This window comes from Heptranchias perlo, chromosome 4 (assembly GCF_035084215.1).
Source record: "Heptranchias perlo isolate sHepPer1 chromosome 4, sHepPer1.hap1, whole genome shotgun sequence".
NCBI classification, from domain to species: Eukaryota; Metazoa; Chordata; class Chondrichthyes; order Hexanchiformes; family Hexanchidae; genus Heptranchias; species Heptranchias perlo.
In genome coordinates, this window is record NC_090328.1 from 119,720,228 (window position 1) to 119,747,451 (window position 27,224).

At 41.0% G+C, this 27,224-nt stretch overlaps 1 protein-coding gene across 1 annotated transcript in view; it reads left to right on the forward strand.

The window, feature by feature from the left end:
- Positions 1-27,224, forward strand: part of ecpas (Ecm29 proteasome adaptor and scaffold) — a 100,764-nt gene that overhangs the window by 34,371 nt on the left and 39,169 nt on the right. The window contains exons 11-24 of the mRNA XM_067983574.1: positions 236-314; positions 1,281-1,330; positions 4,718-4,784; positions 4,895-5,017; positions 6,738-6,841; positions 7,141-7,267; positions 7,941-8,021; positions 9,201-9,420; positions 11,854-11,945; positions 12,807-12,938; positions 15,463-15,625; positions 17,181-17,353; positions 21,408-21,509; positions 25,421-25,544. Coding sequence (XP_067839675.1) covers positions 236-314; positions 1,281-1,330; positions 4,718-4,784; positions 4,895-5,017; positions 6,738-6,841; positions 7,141-7,267; positions 7,941-8,021; positions 9,201-9,420; positions 11,854-11,945; positions 12,807-12,938; positions 15,463-15,625; positions 17,181-17,353; positions 21,408-21,509; positions 25,421-25,544 — 1,637 coding nt within the window. The remainder of the gene's footprint in view (positions 1-235; positions 315-1,280; positions 1,331-4,717; positions 4,785-4,894; positions 5,018-6,737; positions 6,842-7,140; positions 7,268-7,940; positions 8,022-9,200; positions 9,421-11,853; positions 11,946-12,806; positions 12,939-15,462; positions 15,626-17,180; positions 17,354-21,407; positions 21,510-25,420; positions 25,545-27,224) is intronic.

The window sequence follows — 27,224 nt, forward strand, 5'->3', positions numbered from 1 at the left end:
GCCTATCCAGTGGGGTTGTCAGTTTTTGATCCTAAAAGAAAGGTTAATTTGCTGCAAGGTTATGCTGTTAGGGGACACATTTATAGAACACAAGTAGTAGAGCATTTTCATTTTTTAAACAAAAGTCTAGTTTCACTGCTTGTCAATTTAACATTTGAGGTGGCGGTAAGTAGAACATTTTTTTAAATAGCATACTCCCTTTATTGTTTGTGCTAACCTTCCTTATTATTTACAGTTGTCCTGATAATAAAATTAAACCTTTGGGACCAATGCTTCTAAATGGACTTACTAAATTGATCAATGAATATAAAGAGGTAAGGCTTCTGAAATCTATTTGATCCATGAACTTGTAATTATTTTGACACCTCTACTTTACTCTTCAATTTTCTCCTCTTTTCTCACTGTCTCTTATGAAAGTGCGGTATCTTAAATTAGGTTAGAGTTCCCGAAGTGCCCAACAATCTTCAGGTACCTCACGGAAGTAGCCATCCTTCATGCGTGAGACATTGCCTGTCAGGAGACTATTGGACTGTGGGTCGCATCACAACCAAGTCCATTCCTGTCCTCACCTAGAGGTAACTCTATAGTAATTGGGAGTAGAAACCTCAGACGGGGCATTGATGCCAATTGTATCACTCCTACAGCTAAGAACCAGTGATCAAATTTGGCATTTAGGGTTTCTTTTTTCTTCCTATTTTCTCCCCATTCCCTTTCCTCACTTGAAGGCACTGACTCCTTGCTGGTGGATGATTCCATGGCTGTCCTCTGCTCTCCTCAGCCAAATGGATATTCATGTGTGATGAGCTTAGACAGTGAAAGTCAGCAGGCTATTCAACTTTGTGTGCATCATTGCCAAGGCTAATTCTGTCCTTGCCCAACGTGTACGCACGCATTTCCTTCCAGTGGGAGACACTAAATAGCCATCAGGTAATCTGGCTGATTTTCCTCTCCCTAAGCAAGGACACTGAGCCCAATTGTAGCACCTGTACTGCTAACCTAACACAGAACTGGGATTGACTATGGAACCTTTCTCCTCTGTGGCTGAGGTACTCCTTGCCTCAATCAATTGAGCCATTTGGGGATGCTCACAGATGTACTCTGTCAATTTTCTCCTTAAGAAAATGTAATTAGCTTAAATGCACTGTAAGCCAGTTGATTTTGCTGTTTAGAAAACTTTTATTCTATTCAAGTCTTTCTGCCATCTTAGTCACTGTCCCTTGCCTCTGGAATCTAATATATTGCATTTTTTTAAAAAAAACTGTTCTTTTATCCTGACCAAGGATCCAAAAGCTCTTTCTATGGCATATTCAGCAGTTGGAAAATTATCCAGGTGAATATTTCTAATTTTATTTTAAGTTGTAGTTTTTTAATATTGTGCCGTATTGATGTATAGTTCTAATGTTTTGCATCTTTTTTGCATGTCGAGGAGTATTTCATGATACAGTAGGTATCTTTGTACATCCATTTTTGAATGAATAGCTCAGTAATGTAAAATATTTTACATCATATTCTGGGTTTCTTTTCAAAATGAACTGTCTGAATTTGTGGACTTTTTATTTGTTCATGGGATGTGGGCGTCGCTGGCAAGGCCAGCATTTATTGTCCATCCCTAATCGCCTTTGAGAAGGTGGTGGTAAGCTGCCTTCTTGAACCGCTGCAGTCCGTGTGGTGAAGGTTCTCCCACAATGCTGTTAGGTAGGGAGTTCCAGGATTTTGACCCAGTGACTATGAAGGAACGGCAATATATTTCTAAGTCTGGATGGTGTGTGCAGGTGGTGTTGTTCCTATGTGCCTCTTACCCTTGTCCTTCTAGATGGTAGAGGTCGCGGGTTTGGGAGGTGCTGTCGAAGAAGCCTTGGCGAGTTGCTGCAGTGCATCCTGTGGATGGTGTACACTGCAGCCACTGTGCGTCGGTAGTGAAGGGAGTGAATGTTTAGGGTGGTGGATGAGGTGCCAATCAAGCGGACTGCTTTGCCCTGGATGGTGTCGAGCTTCTTGAGTGTTGTTGGAGCTCCAGGCAAGTGGAGAGTATTCCATTACGCTCCTGACTTGTGCCTTGTAGATGGTGGAAAGGCTTTGGGGAGTCAGGAGGTGAATCACCCACCACAGAATACCCAGCCTCTGAGCTGGTCTTGTAGCCACAGTATTTATGTGGCTGGTCTAGTTAAGTTTCTGGTCAATGGTGACCTCCAGGATGTTGATGATGGGGGAATTCAACGATGGTAATGCCGTTGAATGTCAAGGAGAGGTGGTTAGACTCTCTCTTGTTAGAGATGGTCACTGCCTGGCACTTGTCTGGCGCAGATATTACTTGCCACTTATCAGCCCAAGCCAGGATGTTATCCAAGTCTTGCTGCATGTGGGCACGGACTGCTTCATTATCTGAGGGTTGAGAATGGAACTGAACATTTTGAATCATCAACGAACATCCCCGTTTCTGACCTTTATGATGGAAGGAAGGTCATTGATGAAGCAGCTGAAGATGGTTGGGCCAAGGACACTGCCCTGAGGAACTCCTGCAGCAATGTCCTGGGGGCTGAGATGATTGGCCTCCAACAATCACTGCCATCTTCTTTTGTGCTAGGTATGACTCCAGCCACTGGAGAGTTTTCCCCCTGATTCCCATTGACTTCAATTTTACTAGGGCTCCTTGGTGCCACACTCGGTCAAATGCTGCCTTGATGTCAAGGGCAGTCACTCTCACCTCACCTCTGGAATTCAGCTCTTTTGTCCATGTTTGGACCAAGGCTGTAATGAGGTCTGGAGCCAAGTGGTCCTGACGAAACCCAAACTGAGCATTGGTGAGTAAGTGGCGTTTGATAACACTGTCGACGACACCTTCCATCACTTTACTGATGATTGAGAGTAGACTGATGGGGCGGTAATTGGCCGGATTGGATTTGTCCGGCTTTTTGTGGACAGGACATACCTGGGCAATTTTCCACATTGTCGGGTAGATGCCAGTGTTGTAGCTGTACTGGAACAGTTATGCTAGAGGCGCGGCTAGTTCTGGAGCACAAGTCTTCAGCACTACAGTTGGGATGTTGTTAGGGCCCATAGCCTTTGTTGTATCCAGTGTGCACTCAGCCGTTTCTTGATATCACATGGAGTGAATCGAATTGGCTGAAGACCGGCTTCTGCAATGGTGGGGATATCGGGAGGAGGCCAAGATTGATCATCCACTCGGCACTTCTGGCTGAAGATGGTTGCAAACGCTTCAGCCTTGCCTTTTGCACCCACATGCTGGACTCTGCCATCATTGAGGATGGGGATGTTTACAGAGACTCCTCCTCCCGTTAGTTGTTTAATTGTCCACCATCATTCACGACTGGATGTTGCAGGACTGCAGAGCTTTGATCTGATCCGTTGGTTGTGGATTCACTTAGCTCTGTCTATAGCATGTCTCCAGCAACGTGTTATCTCCAACCATAAGACAATATACTTGATTTCTTCACCATTCTTAACAAGTGAGCTCTTGTCTTGCTCCCTTTTATAGGTTATTGAACGTTATAAGCAACCAACATTTCATAATTCACAAATTCTGAGGGGTTTTGATAGAGTACATAGGGAGAAACTGTTTCCGCTGGCTGGAGAATCGTTAGCCAGAGGACACAGATCTAAGGCAATTGGCAAAAGAATCAGAGGGGAAATGAGGAGAATTTTTTTTTTACTCAGCGAGTTGTTCTGATCTGGAATGCACTGCCTGAAAGGCCGGTGGAAGCAGATTCAATAGTCACTTTCAAAAGGGAATTGGATAAGTACTTGAAAAGGGGCACAAGCAGGGGAGTGGGACTAATTGGAGAGCTGTTTCAAAGAGCCGGCACAGGCACAATGGGCCAAATGGCCTCCTTTTGTGTGGTATGATTCTATGATAAAGTGAAATGGAGCATGTTCATAATACATTTAAAAATTAAACCTTACATAGTTCAATAAAGTTGGGAACAAATTGAGTGGATAATATTACAAAAGGAACATGGCATTTAGGGGGCAGTGAAATAGTAAATTGGAGCTGTGAACCTCAGTAGAAATCTCTGAAAAATATATTTCTTCCACTTGCATGCCCAAGTCACGAGAATACATTTTCTAATCTGCAGCGAATATTTTGCATTTCCCACATATGAACTATTTTGAGGAACAACAATTTTAGATCACCAATAGTTCCGTGATTTGTATGCAGAAGTTGAAATGCACAGTTAATCTGATCACTTGCTGAGCCAGATTTGCTGGAGCATACAGTAGGCTTTGGAAAATCTATGACTTGCCTGGTGTTAGCACAGAACAATTTTTAAAGCTTTATTGTGCTCTCAGCAGCAACCATAGTCAAATTTGGGACACTGGAGGCACTTATCTTTGTAGTTTTCTCTATCTGCATCCGTTATGCTGCCTAATATACCAAGGGTGGGGATGGCATGTGACATAGGGGAAGCTTTAGAAGGGAGTAAAGAACTAATGCGAGCAATTTAAAGGAACAAAATCATCTGAAAGATCATTCCCACTCGTAATTAGTATTGAAACCTTCATTTATTAGCCATGCAAATTACATAGAATTTACAGCATAGAAAAAGGCTATTCGGCCCAACTGGTCTATGCCAATGTTTATACTCCACACGAGCCAATCTTCCAATACAAAAAACATGGAAGACTTTAGATATCTGTACATATTGAGTAACCATTATATTTTATCAGTGAAATGTGTTTTTCTACCCTCCACATATAGCCGTTTACCACAACTTTTCACGAAAGATTTAGCACTTGTGCAACAGTTTTTTGAAGCCATGTGCAAGGTATGTGGAAACTCTCTGGAAATTTTTCTTTTATAGTATAGTGCCTGGTTGTGTTTCTTAAAAATTGTAGCACCGATAGTACAGTGAATCTTTATTTGTTTTATTATTAGGAAGGTCCTGACATCAGGCTTTCCATTCAGGAAGCTCTGGCTATGATGGTAGGAGCCTATTGTTCGTTGCAAGGAGCTTCTCTTACACTCATGGAAGCTCTAGTTGCTGCGTATCTGGAGAAGGTATTTCCAAACATAACCAAATATTAACAGACTGATGCATAAAAATGCCCTTCATGTTATGATCATTATAAACTCTCAAAATTATGGTAGAATAGAGTGCATTAATGTGAAAAATGGCTATATTTTTCATTGAGGGGTATGTGGCGAGAGTTGAAGAATTTTAAATGTCATTTGTAGCATCAGTTGCGCTAACTTTATGCATTAATAATATAATTACAGATGGCTATTAATTGTGCTATCATTTGTCAAATTATGTTGTCCTTTATTGACAAATTTTGACCATCGTTTTAAATGCTAATTAGGATCGAGCTGAAATTTATGACTGTTCTTCCTACAAAAAAAGTTACATAAAACCTACAATTAATGTTTGTAGCAATGGCTTATGGTGTAGGAACGAGCCTCAAGATTTTACTACTTGCTGTTAAGTTTTTCTACAAATACAACCGATATGGTGTGTAGCAAATTGGATACATGCAGCTATACTGAACACTACATTAGGAATTTCTGAAATTAACTTGTAAAATCTAGGTCAATGACTGTTCTAAATATGGAACTCCCTTTAAGATATTGAAGAAAAACATGGAATAAAGGGGGTAGTAGCAACATGGATACAGAATTGGCTGAGTGACAGGCAACAGAGAGTCGTGGTGAATGGTTGTTTTTTGGATTGGAGGGAGGTGTACAGTAGTGTTCCCCAGGGGTCGGTGCTGGGACCACTGCTTTTCTTGATATATTATTAACTTGGACTTGGGTGTACAGGGCACAATTTCAAAATTTGCAGATGACACAAAACTTGGACGGGTAGTAAACAGTAAGGAGGATAGTGATAGACTTCAAGAGGATATAGACAGGCTGGTGGCATGGGTGGACACATGGCAGATGAAATTTAACGCAGAAAAATGCGAAGTGATAGATTTCGGTAGGAGGAATGAGGAGAGGCAATATAAACTAGAGGGCACAACTCTAAAAGGGGTACAGGAAAAGAGATCTGGGGGTATATGTGCTCAAATCGTTGAAGATGGCAGGGCAGGTTGAGAAAGTGGTTAAAAAAGCATACCGGATCCTGGGCTTTATAAATAGAGGCATAGAGTACAAAAGTATGGAAGTCATATTGAACCTTTATAAAACACTGGTTCGGCCACAACTGGAGTATTGTGTCCAGTTCTGGGCACCTCACTTTGGGAAAGATGTGAAGGCCTTAGATCGTGCCTAAGAGATTTACTGGAATGATTCCAGGGATGAGGGACTTTAGTTACGTGGATAGACTGGAGAAGCTGGGGTTGTTCTTCTTGGAACAGAGAAGGTTGTGAGGAGATTTGATAGAGCTGGTCAAAATCATGAAGGGTCTAGATAGATTAGATAGAGAGAAACTATTCCCATTGGCAGAAGGGTCAAGAACCAGAGGACATAGATTTAAGATGACGAGGAAAAGCTTTTTTACACAGTGAGTGGTTAGGATCTGGAATGTGCTGCCTGAGGGGGTAGTGGAGGCAGATTCAATCATGGCCTTCAAAAGGGAACTGGATAAGTACTTGAAAGTAAAAAATTTGCAGGGCTATGGGGATAGGGCAGGGGAGTGGGACTAGCTGGATTGCTCTTGCATAGAGCCGGTGCGGACTTGATGGGCCGAATGGCCTCCTTCCGTGCTGTAACCGTTCTATGATTCTTTAACTGTGCATAAAGAATCTCTTTAAGCCACATTCTCTTGCTATTTCTGCAGCCTGAAGTGCAAGTCCGGCAGGTTGCTGTGAAATTTGCCAGCACGGTGTTTGCCTCAGACCATATACCATCCAGATACATGCTGTTACTTGCTGCAGGAGACCCGTAAGTGTCCTCTTTTATACCGGGAAAATGTAATATGCAGCAATTAAATCCACTGAAGAAATGTACTGCTTAACTTGGTTTGTCAGAGCACTGTTTATTTTTAAACATACATTTCTATTCACCTCAGTTACCTTCGAAAGTAAAATGTATGGAATGAAGGAAATATTTAGTCAAATAAGAACAAATGAATCAGCCACAGTAAATTTATAGCTTTGTAAAATTAGCTTAACAAGACAAGACAAAGGACACTTTTAACCAGAGTCCAGTATTTGGTCGTCTAACTCTGTGTTTAACATTAGGAGAGAAGAAGTCCATGGGGAAGCACAACGTGTGCTGAGGGCTCTACCAAAGCAAATGACAGAGAAGGAAAGCACCCCTAAGGTCATGCCATCTTTTCCTGAAATGGTCCATTACATTCAGGATAAGGTAATTTTTGTTTTTCTCCTCTGAAGCTTTATTGAGAGGCTCCACTGACTACTCCAACTTTCTGCCATTGTTAATCTAAATAATTAGAATTAAGAGTGTATGGTAGGTTATCATTCCAACAACTTATATAGTCTACTCCCCAATGCAAAGTCGTTTAATTCAAATTATCTGATAATTCAAATTGGGTCTTAATTAAAAAGCTACGGCAAGATAGTCCACAGTTCCAGTGTCTGTTAGTGTCTACCAAAACTTAACTGTTCATTCAGATTCTTAAAAACTTTTTTTCTAAATGTGGCTTCTTATACACTCGAGTCGTACCTTTTTTCACAGAAAGTTTGATTTTACAATGTTTATAACAATTTAAGTGATTGTTGGAGGGAACACTTATTAAAAGGCGACTAGAAGACTATTCCACAGTTATCTCTATACTGGCTACTTAAAGGAGTCTTGATGTGGTTATCCTGTGCATAGGAGCGGTCTTAAGTTCTCTATATAGTCGCAGTCAAAGTCTTAAATTAGCAAAAAGGTCTCGTGCACCACCCCTTTAAAAGCATATCAGGTCCTGGAACTTTATTCCAAGCACCTTCTGCACTTTTTTAAGCTCAACTATTCCATTCCACCTTCCACTTGAGAGTAAGAACATGCATTCTAACTTTTTTTTCTTTCTCGTCAGGCCTCTCAGAGGATAAAAACTTCAGCAAAATATATCGCAGGAACACACGTTCTGCCATTTAACCCTGCTACATATGGTGAGGTAAGGAATGTAAAATGACGCTAAAATGTGTATTAATCAAGGAGATCAGACAATCTAGAAGTTTGTTTGATACTTAAAATAGGTTTCTGGAACATTCAAATTATTTGCAGTTATCCCATTATCCTCTAGTCTGGGCATATAAGGGAAAAATAACAAAGTGGTGGGTGAATTAAATTGAGTAGAAAAAGAGGAAAGATTGAATAGAAGAAATTGATATAGGGAGAATACTGGGCACTTACCATTGTTATGAGTTTCCAGACCTAAATTCTATTGCATACAAGTAAGGTTTTCACAATGTGGAACAGAATCATTATCCATTCATTAGCTGATTTACTTCATTTAATTCACACAATTACATGTGATGCAAGGATGATGTTCTTCCTTGTGCAATGGGAGTTGTGCTGCTGTTAATGTCAGAGTTTAAGCTACGCATTTTAATATTTATAATGGGACAAGTTTACTCAAATTGGACCTAGCATGAGGATCATTTTCATACACTGGAGAGGTATAGAAATTGTACCATCAAGCCTAAAATTGATTTGATTTATTACAAGTATAAGTGTACCTAATGTCGCAATGGTTTTCATGATTAGGGTAGGTTTCAGAAAAGAGTATTTCATTTTGAAAGATGGTTATATTGACTTTATTTTAAAAATTATATTGATTACTTGGAAAATAATATTTGGCCATATTAATCTTCAGGTTGGAAAATATTTTCTAAAATGACTTCTCTTCCCCCTTTGCATTTCTCTCCAAATTAAACTGTAGCTATTCTTTTCTATCCACCCCAAGTTTATGCAGAATTCTCCTTTAAGCGCTCAAGATTTTTTTGCCGAAGTACCTAGTTATTTCAGTTAACTTTTTTAATAGCTTTTAAAGAGAGTGCTTTTCAAAAATATAATGGAAACATTCTCTAAGGTTACATCATACTGGTAGTTTGGTGTGGAACTGTCTGCACACCAATGCTAAACTTGCAGTGTAAAAGTTGAGTCATGGCCTAACCTGTCTCTTGAGCATATTGGAGTGAGACGTTTTGCAAAGATTACGTCTCTTTTATAGCTAATTGAATCCAGAACCATGGATTTGATGACACTTAACAGTTTTCCCTGTTTGCAGTTAAAAAGAAAATAATCCTTTTGGTTTAAAAATAATAAATTCGCAATTTGGTTGTGTCTGTAGATTATCCTGTACCTGCGAATGTGCCTGGCACACAGCGCAGGGGTGGTACCCACATCTCAGAGTTTCGTTGACATGCAGGATCACGCTCCAGCCATTGGTCGCTACGTCAGAAGTTTGGCTTCCGACACTTTCATTTCACCGTCGTCCTCAAAGAATGGAGAAATGAATCCAGTGCAAGTGTACATTGACCTTCTTGAGCAGTTACTGTCAACCATAGGAGGTAAGATCAATGGAAAAGTAGGTAGAACATAACTATCTAATTGTGAACTTAATGTATTGCTGGCTTTTGAAGCATACACCAGAACATGGGAAGTCATTGGCGCCTGTATACAATTCCTTTTGTTTTTTCTGTGCTCCCAGCAACTACCAGAATCACATTCGTCATTGACATGTCTTCATTACTATTGTCAATGAGTGCAGCTTGTTCTGTGGCCCAATAAACAAAATGCTTGTTTTAATATATTGTGTATGGATTGTTACAGCAGAGTTTCATTGTTAGCATTTCTGTTGAAGCATTGATGGCTTTGCTTCATAGCCTAGTACCTGGCCCCTAGACAGTAGCTCTCATTCAGATGGATGCAATTCATGGTTCAAAAAAGAAAAATTAAGAATGCATTCCAGAAGTGCACTTCATAGAGTATACCAGCAATAGACCATTTCAGGTAATCCAAATTGATTAGTACTGAGTCGTGTGCCACATATTGCTTAATGGTGTATCAATATTGGTTTCCCCCATTGTGTAGCTTATATAAATGGAATGAATGATGCAGAAGAATGAGATGTTTGCTGGTGGAAGCAGGTGTTAGAATGAGAAGCTAGAAATGTGGCACAATGTGCTGGAGTTGTTGGAGTTGGGTTTTTGGACATGGTACCCTATACATTGACTTCCTAATTACTGTGGGCTGGTGGGGGGGGGAGCAGGGGGCATACCACTGTCAGGGCCACATTTGAGTTTTTGGGGAGATGTAGAATCATACAGCACAGAAGGAGGCCATTCGGCCCATTGTGCCTGTGCCAGCTCTTTTGAAAGAGCTCTCCAATTAGTCCCACTCCCCCTGTGTGCCTCATAGATGGGCCTTCTGATCTTTTACATTTTTCTGGGGTTCAACTGGGGTTGTTTTCCTTGGAGCAGAGGAGGCTGAGGGGTGACTTGATTGAGGTGTACAAAATTATGAGGGGCCCAGATGGAGTAGACAGGAAGTACCTGTTTCCCCTAGCGGAGAGTTCAAGAACTAGAGAACATAGATTTAAGCTGATTGGCGGAAGGATTAGAGGGGACATGAGGAAAACTTTTTTACCCAGAGAGTGGTGGGGGGTATGGAATTTGCTGCCCAAATTGGTGGTAGAGGCAGGGACCCTCAACTCTTTTAAAAAGTACCTGGACCTGCACCTAAAGTGCTGTAAGCTGCAGGGCTACGGACCGGGTGCTGGAAGGTGGAATTAGAACGGGCACCTGGTTGTTCTACGAGCCAGCGCAGACACGATGGGCTGAATGGCCCCCTTCTGTGCTGTATCTTTTCTATGGTTCATGAATTCAGGTCAACAAATTAGGTGAAATCAGCTGGTTTTTTTGAGCCAAGTTAAACAAAATGCTCGTAATCAGAAAACTTCGGGCTTAATCAAAACAAATAGAACATATTCCAAGTAAACACTTTGAACTTTCTTCATAAAATATAATGCCCAAAGGGTCTGATTTGTATCACTAGCTGTACCTTCATTGCTTCGTCACCCATGGAACCTTGTTTAGCTGTTTGTAATGATACAGGTGACTGAAGTTGCATGCTACCTCAACGTTGCCCATTGGTAGAGAGAAAATGAAATACTCCTCCCACTAAACAGGGAAAGCTGTGTCACACCACGACTGCAGTTTGTCAACACTGATTCTGGTTTTTGTCACAGAATCATACAGCACGGAAGGAGGCCATTCGGCCCATCGTGCCTATGCTGGCTCTTTGAAAGAGCTACCAATTAGTCCCACTCCCCTTTTCTTTCCCCAAAGCCCTACATATTTTTCCGTTTCAAGTATATATCCCTTTTGAAAGTTACTATTGAATCTGCTTCCACCACCCTTTCAGGCAGTACATTCCAGATCATAACTCGCTGTGTAAAAAAAATTTCTAGTTATCTCCCCTCTAGATTATAGAGTTTAGTTTTGGAATTCATCTTTCTGGGCCGAATGGGTATTGGAGTTAACCCTAAAATTATGATTTTTTTATTGCAGAAATTAGTCTACAGTTATTTTTGATCTTGATCCTTGTGTTGGCACATACACAAAATTGGTATAGGATTAGGCTCTCCTGTGACTCTTTCGTGTTCAAATCTGCATATTGAAATTTGCCCTGAGTTTGTGAACAGGAAGTAACTGCCATAGGAACCCTTAAACCGTCGTGCAGAATTGTAACTAAGACAAACTGCACTTTTGTTTTCTGACATATAGAACTGGACAACTGCACAGTAATGTTTTCATGTTACAAATAGCAGAATCCATCCAATCAGTAATAAGCTAGGAAGTGATGATTTTTGTTTGGGATTGACTTTTGTGACTGCAGGAAATGGGATGTAATTTCGTGCTCCATGATACAAAACATTCTAATTAATTTTGTGCTTTGATTCTGTTCCTCTTCCTTTCTGTCTTCCTCCCTGGAAATGTTAGGATTGCCTGTGATGTACTGTCTATTGGAAGTAGTCTCGATCTATCCACAGAAATTGGCTGCGCAGTTCACAGACAAAATAGATTGGATTAAGGTATGCTCATTAATTGCTAAAATAGACCTTTTTGTGGAAGGAAAATAAAGTGAAAATACTGAGTACTGTTTTCAAACTTAACTATTGAGTTTAAATATTTATTGTTTGGTTTTTTTTCTACATTTTATGAACAGAAATGTTTGGCACTCTTGCCCCTGGTTTAAGGGTTCAAGTTTGATCCAGGATTTGAGCGCCACAATCTAGGGCTGACACTGTAGGACTGAGGGAATGTTGCAGATTGCCATCTTATGGTTGAGACATTAAACTGAGGCCCTATCTGCCCCTATTCAGGTGGAATTCAAAGATGCCATGGCTCTGTTTGAGGAAAACCAGTGAGTTCTCCTGTCCAATATTTCTCCCTTAGCCATCACCACAAAAACAGATTAGTTGGTCAATCATCTCATCGTTGTTTGCGGGATGCTGCTATTCGGAAATTGGTTACTGTATTCGCCCACATAGTAACGTGGTTTGAGTCATTTCTTGAAGGTGCTAAATGCACATTTTTTTAAAAATCTGCTTTTTACGAACCTCTTCACAAAACTTAATGTGTTTATTTAGCTAATATAATATTTCATCTGTAAATCTAGAAACGCCTAGTGTAATATAATTGATTTTGGGCAGGAACAAAATTACATTTTTCTCCAGTGAAAATTTTTATCCAGAAATAAAATTGACACGTGTATTTTTCCGGAGTTGTTTCCTGACCATCTTAAGCATTGACTTGATTTTGGACTTATTTTTTTAAAATTTTGTCTTCAAAGTTTTCCTCCTGTTTTTTAAAAAAAAATTCTGGAATAAACTTTTCTGTAAATAAGAAATATATTTGATCATTGTTTTTTTTTTCCCCCTTCATTTGAAAAGGGTCTTATGAACACAAACAGAGATGAGATGCGTGAGCTGGCAGCACAGCTTTATGCTGTTGTGCTGACCACAATGTCAGGGAATGACCTGCACTTGGCTGTTCAGAATCTCATTAAGAGCACTAAAGACGGTGTAAGTATTCATTTTAATTAGTTAAACATTATTACTGTTGCTGAGTGTTGCCGATTACCTTGTAATCTGGGGGGTATGGAATTTGCTTTTCCTCCCTCTTTCCTACTTTGAGTCATCTCAGTCCACACACCACCCCCTGCCTAAGAGAAATCCGAATAGGTCACATCCTTGTTGCCTTCCAGGGACCAATTACAGAATTGTATTGACAGTGGCCTTAAATCACTTAATTTTTTCAGGTCGTGGAATAATGCATTTTTTAAATCATTTTTTGTAATGTTTGTGTTGCTGGCAAGGCTGGCATTTGTTGCCCTTGAGAAGGTGGTGGTGAGCTGCCTCCTTGAACTGCTGCAGTCCATGTGAAGGTACTCCTACAGCGCTGTTAGATAGGGAGTTCCAGGATTTTGAGCCAGCGATGATGAAGGGATGGTGATATATGTCCAAATCGGGATGGTGTGTGACCTGGAGGAGAACTTGGCGGTGACGGTGTTCCCAGACACCTACCGCCCTTGTCCTTCTAAGGTAGTGGAGGTCATGGGTTTGGGAGGTGCTGCCAAAGACGCCTTGGTGAGTTACTGCAGTGCATCCTGTAGATAGTACACACTACAACCATGGTACACCAGTGGTGGAGGAAGTGGATATTTAAGCTTGTGGATGGGGTGCCGATCAAGCAGACTGCTTTGTCCTGGATGGTGTCGAGCTTCTTGAGTGTTGTTGGAGCTGCACTAATCCAGGCAAGTGGAGAGTATTCCATCACACTCCTGATTTGTACTTTGTAGGTGGTGGAGAGGCTTTGGGGAATAGGGAGGTGAGCCACTTGCCACAGAATACCCAGCCTCTGACTTACTCTAGTAGTCACTGCATTTATGTGGCTGGTCCAATTGAGTCTCTGGTGAATGATGATCCCAGAATGTTGATGGTGGGGGACTCGGCAATAGCAATGCCACTGAATGTCATGGGGGGGGGGAGTTAGGCTCTTTTTTTATTCATTTATGGGATGTGGGCGTCGCTAGCGAGGCCAGCATTTATTGCCCATCCCTAATTGTCCTTAAGGAGGTGGTGGTGAGCCATCTTGTTGTATCGCTGCAGTCTGTGTGGTGAAAGTTCTCCCACAGCGCTGTTAGGAAGGGAGTTCCAAGATTTTGACCCAACGACGATGAAGGAACGACAATATATTTCCAAGTCGGGATGGTGTGAGACTTGGAGGGGAACGTGCAGGTGGTGGTGTTCCCATGTGCCTGCTGCCCTTGTCCTTCTAGGTGGTAGAGGTCGCGGGTTTGGGAGGTGCTGTCGAAGAAGCCTTGGCGAGTTGCTGCAGTGCATCCTGTGGATGGTACACACTGCAGCCACAGTGCACTGGTGGTGAAGGGAGTGAAAGTTTAGGGTGGTGGATGGGGTGCCAATCAAGCGGGCTGCTTTGTCCTGGATGGTGTCGAGCTTCAGGAGGCGAGTCACTCGCCGCAGAATACCCAGTCTCTGACCTGCTCTTGTAGCCACAGTATTTATATGGCTGTTCCAGTTAAGTTTCTGGTCAATGGTGACCCCCAGGATGTTGATGGTGGGGGATTCGGCGATGGTAATGCCGTTGAATATCAAGGGGAGGTGGTTAGACTCTCTCTTGTTGGAGATGGTCATTGCTTGGTACTTGTCTGGCGCAAATGTTACTTGCCACTTATCAGCCCAAGCCTGGAGGATGTCCAGGTCGTGCTGCATGCTGGCATGGACTGCTTTATTATCTGAGGAATTGCCAGTGGAGCTTGAACACTGCAATCATCTGTGATTAGCCCCACTTCTGACCTCGTGTTGGAGGGAAGGACATTGATGAAACAGCTGAAGAAAATTGGGCCTAGGACGCTGCCATGAGGAACTCCTGCAGCAATGTCCTGGGGCTGAGATGATTGGCCTCCAACAACCACAACTATCTTCCTTTGTGCCAGGTATGACTCCAGCTGTTGGAGAGTTTTCCTCCTGACCCCATTGATTTCAGTTTTATTAGGATTTTTTGGTGCCACACTCAGTTGAATGATGTCTTGATGTCAAGGGCAGTCACTCTCTCCTTACCTCTGGAAATCAGTTCTTGTGTCAATGTTTGGACCAAAGCTCTTAATAAAATGGAACCCAAACTGAGCTTCAGTGAGCAGGTTATTGGTGAGTAGGTGTTGCTTGATAGCACTGTCGACGACTTCTTTCGTCACTTTCCTGATGATTGGGAGTAGGTTGATGGGGCGGTAGTTGGCTGAGTTGTATTTGTCCTTTTTGTGGACAGAATATACCTGGGCAAATTTCCACATTGTTTGGTAGATGCTAGTGTTGTCGCTGTACTGGAACAGCTTTGCTAGGGGTGCGGCTAGTTCTGGAGCACAGGCCTTCAGCACTACAGCCGGTATGTTGTCAGGGCCCATAGTCTTTGCTCTGTGCGCTCAGCCATTTTTAAAATGTCAATGTGTGATAGTCTAACAAGGTAAATAAGGGAAATTTAAAAGTAACCGACCTTTATTTGTGATTTTCATGTTTCTATTCTCTATAGAGCCCCGAAACACAACATGGAGCTTTGTTGGCCTTAGGATATATGATAGGACGGTACCTGGCCAGAAAGAAGAAAACCAGTTTAGATATCCAAGATATGGAACAGTCGGATACTGAAGAACCACTAGAAGATCAGCTAATCCAGTCAACCACAGAAACAATTAGTAATTAACTTGAAATATAACTCTGCATTATGTTTTCATAGTTTCTTTTGTGAGTGCACCTGATATAACTATTAAGTCATTGTAAATTTTCCTACTTCCAAATGTTTTAGCTCCAGCACAAAAAGTTCCATTTAAGCCAATGTTTTTTTTTGTTAAAATATTTTTTGAAAGATAGAGGATGCCTGGGTTTCCACCAGACTTTTAGAAAAGTTCTTAAGCCTGGCATTGTTTGACAGTGTAGGTGGGCACTGCCCTGAATAGTTCCAAAAGACATCAGCTTAATCTACAATTCTGGAGATTGCCATTTGAAACCCTGCCCGACTGGCACAATGCAAAGTGAGCAGCCTTGACCAGAAAAACCATAGGAACAGGAGGAGGCCATTCAGCCCCTTGAGCCTGATCTGCCATTCATTTAGATCATGGTTGACCTGTATCCTAACTCCATTTACCCACCTTGGCTCCATATCCCTTAATACCCTTGGCTAGCAAAAATCTCTCGATGTCAGATTTAAAATTATTAATTGAGCTAGCATCCAATGCTTTTTATAGGAGAGAGTACCATACACCTGCCACCCTTTGTGTGAAGAAGTGTGTCCTAACTTCTCTTATGAATGGCTTGGCTCTGATTTTAAGACTATGTCCCCTTGTCCTAGACTCCCCCACCAGCAGAAAAAGTTTCTCTCTATCCTATCAATTCCTTTCAAAATCCCAAAAACCGTAATCAAGTCATCACATAACCTTCTATATTCCAGGGAATACAAGCCTAGTTTATGTAATCTCTCCATTATTTAACTCTTGGAGCCCCCTGGTAACATTCTGGAGGACTCACTAGGGATGAAGTGCCCAGATATGGTGGTCAGTAGGATGCTGGAAAAAGGAGTCTCCCTACTTCCACTTCTTCTGAATCCAGGGGCACGCCCCCACTTTTCATGCATTTAGTCCTATGGTGGTGGCCACAAGACCGCAGCATGCTGACCAGGCCTCTGCTACTGCTTTTAACATTGGTGAGAGATCTGTTTCAGTTTGCAGACCTGCATGCAGCATGGGTCCATGAACTGTGTAACCTCTTAGCCTTTACCCTGAGTCCCCCCCCCCCAACCACCACCAATCCACACTTGCAATACTAGGCATGTCAACAGACCCCAGCTTTGAGCTTTACAGCGAGCATTGAACTGTTTGAAGAATGAGTTTATGATGCAGGTCGGTGTGCAAAGTACCCTGTCGATAAGTGTTTTTTTTCCAGAGTGGGTGACTGCAAATTGTCCTCCAGGCTGGGTCCAAAGTACCAGCTTCATTGGAGCTGTGAATGCAGCTGCTCCAGGACAAATGCATTCCCTCCATGTAACACATGCTCCTGAAGTGCTGGATAAGAAAAGGAGACCCAGAATTACAATTTTTTACAATAAATAGGAAGAAATATTAGCAGTTTTTAAAATTAATAGTATGCAGATATTTATTGCTGTATTTTTGGACTGATATCTCCTTTTAAATTTGTTAAAATATGTCTGAGCGTATATGTATGTGTGTACATATGTTTTTTTTTAAAAAATGTCAGCTTCATTTTTAGATGATGCATCCCCTTCTCTGGCCATGGCTGCTTGTGTAGCAGTAGGTGAAATTGGGAGGAACGGTGCTTTACCCATCATAAATGAAGGCCCAGGGTTTACAAAACTGCACTTAGTGGAGAGCTTGTTGGCTAAAATCCCCTTAAGCAAGGAGAGTAATAAGGTAAGGGTTAATCTTTATACCAGAAGTTTTTAATCTTGCATTGTTTTATTTAAAGAAGGAATACTAAAGCATTCACTTCTATAAATAGCAGTCATCAACCTGTCTTCAATATATAATTTCCATTAGTAGTTTTGTTGATTTCTGTGCATGTGGAATTTAACACGCAGCAGCCTTGATATATTGAACTTCAAGATATCAAATTGCCAGATGTAGTGCTGTTTGGTCCCTAGCATAAAACTGTACTGAATTTTACTTTGTAACGTTAAAGCACTTCAGTTAATTTGTGGTCTGACTTGTATGTATTCACCAATTCCCTCGGATTTTGATGTGCCTTCAAAGTTTCACCATAAGTCCTATTTTCCCCATGTGTTGCCTATTGTTCAACGCTACCATTCTTGCAGACTACTACTTTTAGGAGTGATGCCTAACAGAATATGATTGCCCACTAAGTGGCCCTTGAAGATGCAGTTTCTTTATCGGTGGGAATAGATGGAGAAAAGGCCACTTTTAAACTAGGTTTTATAAGCTTGTTTTGCTGATACACTGAGGCCTTGAAATTACATTATGGGATATCAGCTTATTAGCACTTAATGTGTTTGTATTAAATTCCATTGTCTGTTACTCTGCTATTTTAAATGAGGTGTTAATCCATAGTTAATGCCTCTTAAAATAACGGACAAAGGAATTAATGCAAACATGTTAAGTGTTGTGTGCTAATATGCAACAGCATACTTTCAAGGGCCAAGGTTTTATGAGGAATCTGCACATTTTGGATTCAGTATATACAAATTTACCTTGTTAAAAGTCACCCCAAATTATTACATTATGCAAAACTATATTATACACTAGCTAGTCCACCAAGTAACGTTCATTTTGAAATGTTTGCAGCAGGCTGCACTTGAGTGCTGAATCAGTTCTCAGTTCAATTATATACACAAGTATAAAGTCAGTGATATTTCCCTATTTTATAAACTGCATGACATCTTCTAAAACCATTTTCTGCTTATATATACATAAAGGTGTGTAATGTGACCTAAATATAGGGTTTTTTTTTAAAAGAGAATAGTTTAACCTACTTTATTTAAGACCCAACTAACTAGAAATATCTAGCAGATATATTTTCCGTTTCAGTTATTTGCTGATACAAATTTCAGGTCTGCAGTAACTATTCAGTAGGTCATTGCCGTTAGCAGACCCTGTATCCCCTAAAATCAGGAGTATACTTTCACTGACCAAAATCTAGTCATATGATAGCATGACCTGGGGCTGTAATAAAAAGAAAGGGAGTCTTGCATTTATATAGCACCTTTCATGACCTCCACCTAGATTTTGTGCTCAAGTCTTTGGAGTGGGACTTGAACCTACAACCTTCTGATTCAGAGGCGAGAGTGCTCCTAACTGAACCTGGCTGGCACTGATAGTAACCCCCCTCATTGTGCAGGATCACGGTATCCAGTATATACATTCTCCCCACGCGCATTTCTCCTAACTTTTGGAAGGTGGGCTGATGAGCACTCTGGTGAGATCAGTCCGACTGTAAACCAATAAACTGGTTCATTTTACATGAAATATGTGAATGAACAGCATACCAATTCACTAAGTATCGGCTAAATACGCAAACTTTGCCCTTGATATGGGCCTACTTTACTTGTCTGTTCCCTTTAAAGGATGATTTTGAGCTGCAGGATAAACACATACGCTCATTAAACAAACATGATCCCAAATTGATTAATAAATTAAAAGTGATATAAAGAGGATAAGCAATATGTACAAATCCTGCTGGGGCAAAGGCTCGCTGGGATGAAAAGAAGGAAATGCAGAAGCCCGTTAAAGGGGTCAGAGGGGCAAATAATGACTTGGAAAAAGGCTTTGCAGCAGCTACTAAACATAACATTTTTTTAAAAATCAAAGAAAACCATAAAAGATGCAAACAGGCTTGAAACTGAGGATGGATGCAAAATAGTAAATATTATGAATGAATACTTCCTCCAAGTATTCACAAGGGCAGACGTGAACAACATTGCCTTCTCAAACGGAGATAACATAAATAAAATCAGTGACTGATATAAAAGAGATGGAGGTCTTAGGCTGAAAGGGCTCAAAATCATCAAATCACCTGAATCAATTCATCCCAGAATGCTGAAAGAGACGAGGAAGGAGATTTGTACAGCACAGGTAATCGTTATGGGACGGTCACCGGACTTTAGGGAGCTAACAGTAGATTGGAAACAGGCCAGTGTGGTGGCCATTATTCAAAAGGGGCGGCATAATAAATACAGGCAACCATCGATCCATTAGACCCACCTCCATTCCATATAAAATAATGGAATTGATTATCTGAAATAAACTTAAGGATGATTTGTTCATTGATAAAACAGCAGTCAACGTAGATTCAAAAGGGGGAGATCTGTTTGACCAAACTCCTCCACTTCATTGAGGAAGTGACATCCCAAACAGACTGTGGGAAGCCCTGCGACATAGTATACCTACACTTGCAAAAGGCATTTAACAAAGTTCCACATGAAAGGCTCTTAAACTCAAAACTGACACACAAGGGAGACATTCAGGAGGCAGTGCAGAGAAGAGCCACAGGGCTGGTCCCTAGTGTCAGGAGTCTGAGTGATGAGAAAATACTGAAAAAACATGGGCTTTTCATCCCTGAAAGATGTCTGAGAGATGATCTTAGAGAGATATATACAAGATGGCCAAGGGAATGGAAAAGATATATCCAGAATACTACTTTAAAGAGTAGGACAAGGGGACACTAGTTAACGGTAAATTTAGGACTGATATCAGAAATACTCCTCACACACACTGATCAATACGTGGAATTCAAGAAATAGTTCAAAGCTAAAATGGGAAGATTTCAGAATTTTTCTGAATGAATTAATTTAGATGGGTCAAATGACCTTCCTCATCCATAACTGTTGTGTGATCTTATATCACTGATTGGCATTAACTTAGAGAGAGTTCTCTGCCTCTCACTCTGACTGTTCCAGATTCAAAATGGCTGCAGACTTCCCACAGAGAGAGAACCAAAAGCTTTATCTCTGCCCCTCTCTCAACTCTCTGATGATTGGCTCACTGAGTTGCCAATCAAAACTGCTAACTCAAATGAGGCGCCTCCCCTGTTTAGTTTATCCTCCTGCTGTGCTCAGTGAATGGAAGCCATTCTAACATTACAGGTGCAAAAATGTCGAGGAGGTGGTAGCCCATTCCCATTACCTCAAACTAATCAGGTATGTGAGAAACACAATTCTGTTCACTCCTTCTGGTGTCCCAACTAATGAACCTAATCAATGTCCCAGATAGTTTGTGTGTTGCTGGGAGTGCACCCCCTTGTGAACAGAATTTAGCATAACATAATATAAATTAACCCTTCAAGGTCGAATAGGTAAAAATCTTAAAACATGACACTAATCTAAAATCACATTAGCCACTCGTGGAATTTCTCGGATGTATTTGATCTTTATTCAGCCTTTCTAGTAGAAGTTAGGACCAGCAGCAAAAATGAAACATCACTTTAAAAAAAATATAATGGATGAAGTTGTTTCCGCATGTATATTATAACACAGTCCAAGAATTGTTCCAGTAAGTGCCCCATTTTGTAGCATAATATGTTGAGCCACGGTGGAATTTTGAGTTAGGAAATAATCATTTGAGTTCCACCTGTGTGTGTGGGTGGTCCTCTGTATATAAAAAGTAAGAAATATGAATTGTGTCACAGCGATCAGAATAATACAGCTTTTCCTGGTTTCCTATTAAAGCTATTAATTATTCATTGAAACCATTCATTTTTCCCTTTTAAAGTAGAAAAATGAACTGTTGAAATTCTGTAGTTGGTAGAAGAAAATATTTTTTATACTGAACAGTATCTGGGATTTTTTTTAATCTTCAGAACCATCTTCTACTCAGGTGTAGATGTACCTCACGGTCAATAGATGGGAAGTGGAAAATATCATCCACAACTGTTAATCCTTGCACTAATCAAATCTAGTTATTAAATAAAAACCACTATGTAATTATGGAATGTAGTTCTGTTTTGTTTCTGTAGATGAAGGAGCGAGCAGTGCAGACACTGGGTTATTTGCCTGTTGGAGATGGTGACTTTCCTTATCAAAAGAAACTCCTGCAAGGATTGATGGACTCAGTTGAGGTAAACATTGTACTTGACATACATTGAAAATCAATATTCAAGCTCAGAACTGTACCATACAATATGATTGTGATTTTTTTTTAGTCTTTATTCATTCTCTGGATATGGATGTCGCTGGCAAGGCCAGCATTTGTTGCCCTTGAGTAGGTGGTGATGAGCCGCCTTCTTGAACTGCTGCAGTCCGTGTGGTGAAGGTGCTCCCTCAGTGCTGTTTGGTCCTTCCGCAATGCTGGGTTTTGACCCAGCAACAATGAAGGAATGGCGATATATGTCCAAGTCAAGATTGTGTGTGATTTCGAGGGGAACTTGAAGGTGATGGTGTTCCCATGTACCTGCTGCCCTTGACCTAGGATTGGGAGGTGCTGTCGAAGAATCCGATGCAAGTTGCTGCAGTGCATCCTGTATACTGTCACTTTGAAGATAGAAGTAAAATATTTTCAATGTAGATATGTTAAGATATTATGATTGATTTAAACTTTGTTGCTCAGGATAGGGACAGGGCCATTAAGGAATGCACAAGATAAACTCACAAGTAATGACAGCGAAATGGCAGAAATATTGAATAGCTACTTTGCCTTAGTATTTACCAGGGAGACTAACATGGTGGGCATGACATGAGAAGAAGAGATCAAAAAAGATATAAAGACATTTAAGATAGAAAGGGGAGAGATAATTGATATACTAATCAAACTTAGAGAGGATAAAACCCCCTGATCCAGATGAATTGCATTTGTGAATATTAAAAGAAGTTAGGGAGGAAATAGCAGAGGCACTATATATATATATAGATAGATAGATAGATAGATAGATAGATAAAAATTCATTAGAAAGGGAATGGTGCCAGACTGCTAATGTTGTTCCTATATTTAAAAAGGGAGATAGAACAAGTCCAGTGAACAATAGAACAATTAATTAGCTTAATGTTGGTAGTGAAAAAGATAATGAAATTCAAAGATGTAATAGAAAAAATCTAGAAAATTAAAATAATAGAGTAGTCAAGCACGGATTTCAGAAGGGAAAGTCATGCCTGACCAACCTTATTGAATTCCTTGAAGTAGTAACAGAAAGAGTAGATGTAATATATTTGGATTTTCAAAAGGCCTTTGATAAGGTACCGCATTGTAGTCTCATGACCATGGTCAGAGCATGCGGAGTCAGGGGACATGTAGCAGAATAGATAGCAAGTTGGCTATTGAGAGTAGGGGTTGAGGGTAGCTACTCAGACTGGCAAAAGGAGGGAAGTGGTGAGTGGTGTTCCACAGGGATCAGTGCTCTGTGCTGGGACCACTGTTGTTCACAATTTACATTAAAGATTTGGGAATCAGAAGTACAATTTCAAAATTTGCAGACATCGCCAAACTTGAGGGTGTAGCTAATACAAAGGAGGAATGCGTCAAAATGCAAGAGGACATTAATAAACTTGCAGAATGGGTGTGTAATTGGCAAATGAATTTCAATATAGACAAGTGAGAGGTGGTGCATTTTGGTGTTAAGAATAAGGAGGCCATATACTGCTTGAATAATGAGTCTGGATGGGATGGAGGAGCAAAGGGACTTAGAAGTACAGATACACAAATCACAAAGTAGTGATGCAGGTTAATAAGGCCATAAAAATGGCAAATCAAGCACTGGAGTTTATTTCTAGAGGGATAGAATTGAAAAGCAGAGAAGTATACTTGTATAAGAGAACTTGTATAGAACTTTGGTTGGACCACACTTGGAGTATTGTGGACAGTTCTGGTCTCCATACTATAGAAAGGATATAGAAGCATCGGAGAAGGTGCAAAAAAGATTCACAAGGATGATACCAGAACTGAGAGGATATACTTATCAGGAAAGGCTGGGGTGCTTTTTGCTAGAAAAGAGAAGGCTGAGGGGTGACCTGATCGAAGTCTTTAAGATAATGAAAGGGTTTGATAGGGTAGACGTAGAGATGATGTTTTCACTTATGGGGAATCCAAAACTAGAGGTCATAAATATAAAGTAGTCCCTAATAAATCCAATAGGGAATTCAGGAGAAACTTCTTTACCCAAAGAGTGGTAAGATTGTGGAACGTGTTACCACATGGAGTAGTTGAGGCAAATAGCATAGATGCATTTAAGCTAGATAAACACATGAGGGAGAAAGGAATAGAAAGGTATGCTGAAGGGTGAAGTAGGGAGGGAGGAGGCTCTTGTGGAGCATAAACACAGGCATAGACCAATTGGGCCGAATGGTCAGTTTGTGCTGTAGTTTTGATGTAACTTGATCAAAATGTAGCTACTTCCTGTTAGAGCAGCTGCTGTGTTTAAAATAGATACACTAAGTCAAAAGCACATCTGGCCAGTGAGGGAAGTTAAGTTCTTTCTGATTCTTCCTTCACAACTCCAATTTAATTTTCACTCTATAGTACCAGCTTGGAAGCTTAATGAGATCACAACTCCATTTCTAAAAGTAGCAGAATAGAGCTTAGCTGGCCGCCACTGTTCAAAGAATCAATAAAGAAAAACTATGTTATCCATTATGGGAGAACTAGTGTACTTATTCTTGTACTTGGTTTAATTTTAAGCTAGACATTGGGCTATTGTGACCATGTTCCTCTTGGCACATTTCACACCAAGTGTGGGTTAGCAAGCCAGTAATAAGAGGAAATAATTGCTCCAGCAGCCAGTTCACCATCCCACATAGCGATGCCTCTCTCTGAATCAACATACAGCTGCTTGCCGGCTGCATGTTTAAACAGGCACTGTCTGTATTATGTTAGCCGTGGTTCACTGGGTAGCGCACTCCCCTCTTGAGTCAGATGGTCGTGGGTTCAAGTCCCATCAGAGACTTCAGCACAAAATCTAGGCTGATACCCCAGCGCAGTACTGAGGGAGCACTGCACTGTCAGATGAGATATCAAACCAAGGCCCCATCTGCCCTTTCAGATGGACGCAAAAGATCCCATGGCAATATTTCGATGCAGAGCAGGGGAGTTCTTCCTGCCCTCCTGGGCAATAATTATCCCTCAACCAACAACACTAAAACAGATTACCTGGTCATTATCACATTGCTGTTTGTGGGACTCTGCTGTGCGCAAATTGGCTGCCACATTTCCTACATTCCAACAGTGACTACACTTCAAAAGTACTTCATTAGTTGAAAGCGCTCTGGGACTTCCTGAGGTTGTGAAAGGCACTATATATATGTAAGTTTCTCTATTGGTTTCATAGCTCTGCTGAAATTGGCATTTCAGAGCTGTCAAAAGGATCACTGGAGATGAGCTGAAACTTGCCTTCAGTACTTACCCTCTATAGCCGGAGAGGCTTTGGTTGACGTTTGTTCTTGATCGTTTCTCCCAGGTTTGTGGCTGGTCCAGAGGATGTGTGGGGAAGCTGTGGGGTTACATCAGCTGATGTTGCAGCATCAGCTGATTTTGCCCAAAAGAGAAGATTGTTGTTGCCGAGCTCTAAAGAAAAATAATGCTGGCAGCCTCTAATCCCATGGGTTTCCAATTATCCATGGAAATCGAAACAACAACAACTTCTTGCATTTTTATAGCACCTTTAACATACTAAAACGTCCCAAGGTGCTTCACAGGAGCGATTATCAAACAAAATTTGACACCAAGCCACATAAGTAGATATTAGGACAAGTGACCAAAAGCTAGGACAAAGAGGTAAGTTTTAAGGAGTGCCTTAAAGGAGGAGAGAGAGGCAGAGAGGTTTAGGGAGGGAATTCCAGAGCTTAGGGCCTAGGCAGCTGACGGCACGGCCGCCAATGACGAAGCAATTAAAATCGGGGATGCGTTAGGGGCCAAAATTGGAGGAACGCAGAGATCTCAGAGGGGTGTAGGGCTGGAGGAGGTTACAGAGATAGGGAGGGATGAGGCCTTGGAGGAATGGATCTAAATTTATACAATTAATAGATTTAAATTAATTTTTTCCAGGCAAAACAAATAGAGCTGCAGTTCACAGTTGGAGAAGCAATCACCAGTGCTGCTATAGGAACGAGTTCATTGGCAGCTCGTGATCTGTGGATGGTTGCTGAGGAGGAATATACCCCTCCTGTTGGTAAGTTGCAAACTGCATGCATGTTTTAGCTATTAACACAATCGGGCTCAAAATATAATCTCTTTACGGCGAATTCCTGAAATTTTGCCTTTTAACAGCCCAAAGGGAACGATAAGAACGTTAGAGGTGATAATGGATGGTTCACTCCAAAATAATTTTCTAAGAATTTGAAATGAAATGCTTTGCGAAATTTGAAGTGACTGGAAATTTTGATCACATTGCCTAGGAGTAATACAAACAACTGCATCTGATTCATATTATAACCTTAAGCTCAGGTGTGCATTTGCATGAAATATTTGTCAGAAAACAGTGATAAGTGTAATCTACTGTATTAATACCTTCGAGCACCACAATTTGGAGAGGCATAAATGGTTGACATTTCATAGTTAATTTCAAATGCTTGCAGAAAACTTTACAAATGCTACATACTGGCACAATTCTCATAAATGCAATAGATGTAATTTTATTTCAAGTTGTGAAGCGATTTGATGAGCAAAAGGTAAATCACTTTGCTCTTCTTCATTACTCAGTGTTGAAGTGATATTCAAAACACACAGTAATACAGAAACATTTTATTCTGCTTCCAATTTCAAGTATATCTTTCAAAAACAATTACTTTTCCTATAATGTAAACGAGGGAGGAGGATAAATGGAGAAATTGTAAGGGGTGAGCCTGTTGGAAGAGGGGAAACTCAGCTATTTGGTTTGGCATGAGATCGATGTTGATCTCTCTTCCCGGTTCAACCAATCAACATGGATAACAAACTGCTTATTCTATGCAAAACTGACATACTGTATATACTTATGTGTGTTATTCTTTAGCATGTTGCTTCACAGTACCTTTCATATGACATATGGTTCAAACATCTTCAAGAGTTATTGTATCCTGGGCAGGGAGGTGTCCTATTGCCCAAAGCTGGGGTTGGAATAGAGCATAGTAGGACCTGAAGCTGGTGTAGAGAGGAAGCAAATGTGGGCCCTGCCAGGGCCGAAGGAAGAAAGGGGTAGGAAGTTCAGTGATGCTGATCTGTTTGTGTTTGCGGGGCCAAAAGCATTGCTGGTTTCTGAGTCGGAGGTACAAAGGTGGTAGTCTTAGTGCACAAAAGTAGCATCCTGTTGTGCCCCAACTTGGGCAGCAGGACCTTGTAGCTAGGAGGGTGGCAAGAGAGGTCATGGAACTGGGGACAGTAGTGGGAACTGGAAGCCTCTCTTGGAGGGAAGGCGGAAGTCAGTTCTGGGTGGGCTTATGAGGGCACAGAGCATAGAAGCAGGCCTCTGAAGGAGTGGAGGTCAGGTAGTTGTAGGTAAAATGCCCAATGTGGAGGATTGGAGGGGGAAAGGCATTGAATTATCAAGGTGGCTGAAAGGAAGTTGAATTTTTTTTTCCAACAATTAAATCATTTAGTGGTGCCACGTTTAGCGTAGACCTGTAAGCAATGTTAGAATCACTATGATATCACACCACCACAAGACTTCTACAAGATTTCTAATATCGCTAGATGGACAGGCTAAATTCTAAAGCAAGAAAGTGCGCTTGGATATTCATTGCACCAATAACTGGTTGGTTTTAGTACTAATACTGCTGCATATTTAGGCTGTTTTGAGTAGATCAGTGGTTGTGCAAGAAGCGTATTTGTGATGGTGCAAAACTCGTATGGTACTTGGAAAATGGCAGTGAGA